This window comes from Nicotiana tomentosiformis, chromosome 2 (genome assembly GCF_000390325.3).
Source record: "Nicotiana tomentosiformis chromosome 2, ASM39032v3, whole genome shotgun sequence".
NCBI lineage: Eukaryota > Viridiplantae > Streptophyta > Magnoliopsida > Solanales > Solanaceae > Nicotiana > Nicotiana tomentosiformis.
In genome coordinates this window covers 37,447,480-37,453,479 of record NC_090813.1, presented here as the reverse complement: position 1 = coordinate 37,453,479, position 6,000 = coordinate 37,447,480, and the positions used below count along the sequence as shown (strand labels likewise).

The 6,000-nt window shown below is 37.6% G+C and overlaps 1 protein-coding gene across 5 annotated transcripts; it reads right to left on the bottom strand.

Moving 5' to 3' along the window:
- Positions 1–208: 208 nt before the first annotated feature.
- Positions 209–3,199, bottom strand: LOC104104417 (probable tRNA-splicing endonuclease subunit sen54). 5 transcript variants are annotated; one of them, XR_011413788.1, is made up of 6 exons: positions 3,049–3,199; positions 2,168–2,324; positions 1,930–2,061; positions 892–1,287; positions 746–805; positions 447–583 (listed from the first exon to the last, which is right to left on the bottom strand). XR_011413788.1 is itself a non-coding variant. In XM_009612492.4 (5 exons), exons 2-5 carry the CDS (start codon positions 2,293–2,295, stop codon positions 445–447), a joined length of 795 nt encoding a protein of 264 aa, XP_009610787.1. In that variant the 5' UTR covers positions 2,296–2,324; positions 3,049–3,198; the 3' UTR covers positions 209–444. The 5 variants fall into 5 exon arrangements, 3 of the variants coding, with proteins under 3 accessions (XP_009610787.1, XP_009610789.1, XP_009610788.1); XM_009612492.4 differs by lacking the exon at positions 746–805 and having other exon boundaries at positions 209–583; positions 3,049–3,198; XM_009612494.4 differs by having other exon boundaries at positions 440–805.
- Between the last annotated feature and the right edge of the window lie 2,801 nt (positions 3,200–6,000).

The window sequence follows — 6,000 nt, the reverse complement described above, 5'->3', positions numbered from 1 at the left end:
ATCTCACAGAAAAAATATTTGTCCTGATAGATTGACTTTTAGAATTAAAAGTGCCAAGGAAAATTGTACTCCTACTAGTGAGTAGTGAAGATACTATTCCAATATATACATTTAACAAGAAAAAAGACTAGAATCTTTTCAAATGCCTATACTGGTTATATAATAACTAGAGTAAATTTCACCACTGTAACACGTATGGCAGGCAATAACATATATCAACCTTCAGCTTTAACAACATTTGAGGGAAGAGAAGAGAACATCATAAGACTTGTATAACAGAGGAGACAAGGTCCACCTTCATCAGTCAAATATATCTCTTGTCTGAATAATGTGTTGCAATTACACAATGGTGAAATGAAACATCAATCCACAAACTTAAAATCCATAATTGTACCATAGCTCTTCTCAGGGCATGCCAAGATTTGCATTCATTGCTCGAAGGGATCATGAAAGGATAGGAAGCTCAACTTTGTTCAACGAGAAAAAGCTCACACGCCCATGCTCAACCAGACAGAATTTCAAAGGAATACCATGAGAATGTCTCTCAAGATCTTCGATTTCTTCTTTGGAAGGTGGATACTCACTGCCCAAGAAAGCTACTTCGACAATTAATGTGGATCAACAACAAGGTCATACAAAACAGTGCAGGGAATGAGATATGTCAGGAGTTAGGAATAAAGAGGAACATAAAAAACCTAGTACTACTTTTGTCGGAATATCATCCAAGCTGGCAAATCTATCTTACTCTTAAACATTCAGCAATGCTCACCCATAGAGTTGCTGAACTACAAGTCCCTATAATCAGCTAAATAATAGGAGGCAAAAATTCAGATAATTTTAATAAGCACTAAGCACAATAATATAATGAACCACATTAACAAGGTACCGTACCTAGCAAGGCAAAGTACAAAATAGGGATCACCAGGAACAGACTTTCTGAATCTGCTATTAGGAGGGTAAACGTCAAAAGCCAGTCTCAGTCCACCAATTTGCATGTTACTAAACATTTCAGAGATGAGAACGTTGTTTCTTGATTCTTCATCACCAGTTTGAGCAGTCTCCAGCGAGTCTTGGTTAATAGCACAATTTACTTTTGACCTTCTCACTGACCAAGGAATACCATGACGCCCGACTATATAACCAAGATATTTCAAGTGCTTATATGCTTCAAAGTATTCCAAGGAACATCCACTTTTTCCTTCTGCAACCTTGCTGTATATGTGTTCCAGAGAAAGGGGTGCATCATCATTACCTAAGAGATGCAGAGCCCCAATTTCAGCAAGATATCTACATGAGAAAAACAGTATCATTCTTTAAACACAGGCAATTGCAGAAGAGAAAATCTCAAATTAAACATAAATTTTTCATATCAATTCCTCATACAAATAAATTTGTCAAGTGACATACTGACCATTAAATACCTGTTATCTGTCTATTTATAGACTTTATCCATTTGCTTCTACTCTCTTTCTCCACCCAGACTACTCTTTCTAACATGTTGAAGCAATAAACGAGTGTACAACTAAAATACACAAGCATAACTCAGAGGTAATTAAAATATCACTCGGGAGTATCCAAATTTTATACCAAAATCAGCTCCCATAGTCATTCATGAGGAAAAGATCAACAGAAAAAGTATCCCAAATTATTAACCAAATTATTCAATTTTCACTTTTGCAGCCCATAAAAACAAGAGATATAATATGTCTTTCGAGGTTTGTTAAGATATTAAAGAAAAATACGTTCTTTTGTCTTCTCAACCTAACAGGATCAAAAATTTGAACTCTGACCAAATATTCTGAAAACAAAGTCGTTGTCCTCTGTTCTTATTTTTCTCATAGCTTATTCCAAATTATGCCTCAACTCAAAGTAATAGTTTTAACTCTTCAACTAAAAGGAGATAACAAAAATAGAATTTTCATCACCTACAAAATCTCTTCAATGAAGCAGTATATCTTGCCATTACGAACTATACCAGTAGTTGTCCACAATCCACCCTTCCTCTCCACAACCTCAGCCATACCAAACTGGTCAAGCCACCGTGATCTTGAAATATCTTTCCTGAAGTAAAAAATGCACATTCACATTGCTTTTAGCAAGTTCATTTTTAATAAATAAAGATAAAATTCGGAACAAGACAACACGCTTCTATATCACGAGATGAAACCTGCACTGCAACTGGGGTATATCGGTTGATGCATATGCACAGCAAATGTCATCATCATCAAGATCCTCCCCATAACCTTCAGAATCACTAGTTCCTTCCACAAAACTTGCCCACTTATCAGTTTCCATAGATGGAATGTATTACAAATTCCTATAGCCTACCAGAAGAAAAAAAAATGCACGAATTACAGCCACCTTAGCAAGTGGAGACAATTATAATTGATTATTAAACAAAAAGTAGAGACAAATATTAGCTAAATACATTATGATGTAAATAACTCCAATAATCTCACCAATTAGCAAGTAAAAGTTATACTGAAAAATGTGACACAGTTGATGATTGTGCATATTCTCTAAGCAATTTAAAGTTATTTACGGTTGCGGAATTCGAATGTAACACAAATAAAATAAAAAATGCAACACAAAATAAATTTAACTAACCAGAAAAGGAACGATAGCATATAATAACTAAACTAACACAAATAATAAAAGGACAAGAATTTATAACTAAACTAACAATTTCAATATAAAAAATTAAATAATTGCAATATAAACTTCTCTCTCTCACACACACACACATTGAAGCCAACAAAAATCCAACTTGCTTCTGAGATGTTTTCGGATTTCACTTCAATGTTGCTGCTGCTACTCAATAACAATTTCAATTTTACAATATAAAAATAAAATAATAAAACCACAACGAACGATAAGGAAAAAGGAAATAATCAAAGAGAACTATAGCGTTTATTCATAGTTCTATGTTGGGAATTTGCAGCTACACGGCCTATGCACAGAGTTTATATAGTGGGAATGTTGGGAGCCGTTTCTTCATCCCTTTTTATTTCACATATACTTTTAAAAGAGGAAAAGAAGAGAAGTGACCTTATTGTGGCCTGTGCCGTTGATTCGAGAGAGGCTGAAGATGTTAGCAGAATAGCAGTAGAAGACGAGTAGCAGAGAGAGAGCGCAAAACAAGCATTTCCCCATAAGTGAAGTTGTATGCTGGCGGGTCACGTTAATGGGCCTCGGCCCAAATGAAGAAGAAGCCCATTATTTACTAATGTCTTTTGAAGAAGCCTATATACTACTACTACTACTTAGTCTTAAGGTAAATCCTATATTCATGAATATAAATTTTGAAAAAATCTCTCTCCATCTCTCTTATATCTACTACTTAATGTGTTTTGAGTTGTGACATATATATATATATATATATATATATATATATATATATATATATATACCGTATTAAAAGCACGAAATCCTGTCGAAATGTTGTTCGTTTTTTTTTACCCTTTTAGAATAAAGTTCACACTATACATAACAGTCATTTGATTATTCTTCTAACTAATATTTAGGAGCTTGAAATTAATCAAATTTTATTTATTTAATCTTTTCGTATTTGAATTAAGTAAGAAGTCTTTATATTTAGGACTTTAAAACTATTACAACCTTATTTTATATAAATCTTAGACTTAAAGTATGATTAAATACAATTAAAATATTTATGCCTATGAATTATCTCGACTAATCCAAATCTCAATCCTAACGACACTATGAATAAACAGGAGGAAAGGGAAAAATTAAAATCGATCGACTTGGACTTTATGGCTGCTTTGCTCACATAGAGTTGAGAACAAAAATGTTCTCATAAGTGGTTTATTAGCATGTTGACATAACATTAACTGATTTATGATCCAAGTTTTAATTATTAATCTAAACTCTTTTTTGCTTAATACTTTCTGTTTACCCGAAAAATCGGATAACATTAAATTTAGATATGGTTCTAAGAGTATGCGAATCCATTTGATACAAAATGACAATACATGTATTTTTGCTATAAAATGGGAATGATGGACGGGAAGACTGAAATGAATTAGAAAAACAAGCACAATGAAATCTTAATGTGTCTTGGAGAACTTGCCTCTATTGCAGTCTATCCCCCTTTTTATAGTAGAGGATAGCTGCTTTATCTATAATAACATAATAAAATAATACATATAGTGGAGGACCCATGATGGTTTATCTCTTCCTTGATTCTCGCCAAGATTCTCTCTCTCGGTGCGGTTGTAACGGCTCTTGTCTGCGAGCTTGGCACTGGCTCGAGCTCGGTGTTAGGTCGAACCCCCAGTCTTGGTTCGAGCTTGGTTCTGCCTTGGGGCATCGATATTCGGGGCCCGTATCGATCGGTGTTGCCCCGTAGTTCGATTCGAACACGGGCTCGATAATGATATCGAGTTTTGCCGTTTATAGCGCGAAGCTTGATGTCCCTACTTCGGAATTCGTCCGAGCTTATCATGTGGATACCCTTCGATTGAAACGTCATTGTCTCGACCGGCCATTATGACTGAGAATCGGTTTTGACCGTACACAGATAGTCCCCTCGTTTCTCGGAAAGGATGTGGCGAGGAATATGATTTCCCTGCTGTTCGATCAAATTTATGCTGATGTTTCTATCGAACCCGATCTTGACGTATGTGATAGCTGTCCCATCGACTCGATTTTACCAAAGCATTTAATGTGTGTCAGATGGTGGTCAGCCACCGCTGATACCGAACCGTCATGCCTTAGTCTATAAATAGTCTTTTCATACAACCTTTACCATTTTTGCGCCTTCTCTTCTTCCAAACTTTCTTATCTATCCTCTCTATTTCGCTGCTACGGGGTCGTCCATACCAGAATTTTGGTGCTGCCTATTTCTTCACCTTCCTTTGCACTCTTTCCTTTCATATCAATGGCGAAAACTTCCAAAACCGTACCTCAGAAGGAGAAAGCTTCTTCCTCACGGCCGCCTGATGATAAGGCACCGGTGGAGCCGTCAGTTCATGCCTATGTTCCTGGCCCGTGCACTTTGAATACCGATTTTAAGGTAGAGAATCCTTCCTTCGTTCCGGGTCGATGTGAACACGTATCGATGTATACGTGCTCCATAACGGAGGATCACCTTGAGGTCGTCCGAAAAGACTGCAACTGGGGTTCCGAGGTCGTGCTGTAAATTCCATCTTCCGATGAGAGTGTTACCACTTACGTGGAGGGTTTTTTAAGTGTTTATACTTATACCTTCACACTAGGACCCGTCGACCTAGTGATTATTGATTTCTGCAAAAGGTATCAAGTCACCCTTGGCCAAATTCATCCCTCTCTATGGCGTATAGTGATCTTGTTGTGTTTTTTCTCTATCAAAGCCGGGGGGTTGGATTTTTCTCTAAACTACCTCATACGACTGTATCGGCCTCAGATCTTTTGAGGACTAATCAGACTCCATCGTCGGGCATCGAAGGCTTTGATGTCGAGCATCGATGAAGACAAGGATCGGGGTTGGATGGGTCGTTATATCCGAGTGAGGACCCGTGATCTCATTCCGGAGGAGAAGATGTCGTTCCCTGAAGAATGGAATTTTGACCGTAAGTGATTTTTGTTCACTTTTCATGTCCCTTTTCGATTTTTTCTGATGTCTTTCCCTGATGTTCAGCTGCCCCTTGGATGCCACAAGCGGTGCCTGACCTCGAGGACTGGGTTCGAAAGTTAGCCTCGACCTCCTCTTACGCAGAGCGCGCTTGGCACGATTTGGCAAAAGGCAGATGGGAGGCCAAGAACCATGGTGAGGTTTGCTTTTTGTTTCCTTCGAAGTATTCTTTGTGTTATATTCGTTACCGATTTCCTTTTGTGCAGGCGTAACCAGGGATGCCGCTTTGAGGCCTTCGAGCGGTGAAGAAAGAAACAAGTCCCAAGTCCCTAAACAGGGGGAATATAAGAAGCGAAGAGCTTTCTCTCGGTCAGAGGACCCCAAGCCCAAAACTCGAAGGGTGAGGAGAAAAGTAATTGCCATTTCGA

Excerpts from the sequence above, each read along its gene's own strand:
- LOC104104417 (XM_009612492.4), bottom strand. The coding sequence starts at position 2,295 with ATGGAAACTGATAAGTGGGCAAGTTTTGTGGAAGGAACTAGTGATTCT. Across the intron at positions 2,062-2,167 it reads ATACCCCAGTTGCAGTGCAG|GAAAGATATTTCAAGATCAC; the intron begins GTTTCATCTCGT and ends TTTTTACTTCAG. Across the intron at positions 1,288-1,929 it reads TGCTTCATTGAAGAGATTTT|ATATCTTGCTGAAATTGGGG; the intron begins GTAGGTGATGAA and ends TTTCTCATGTAG.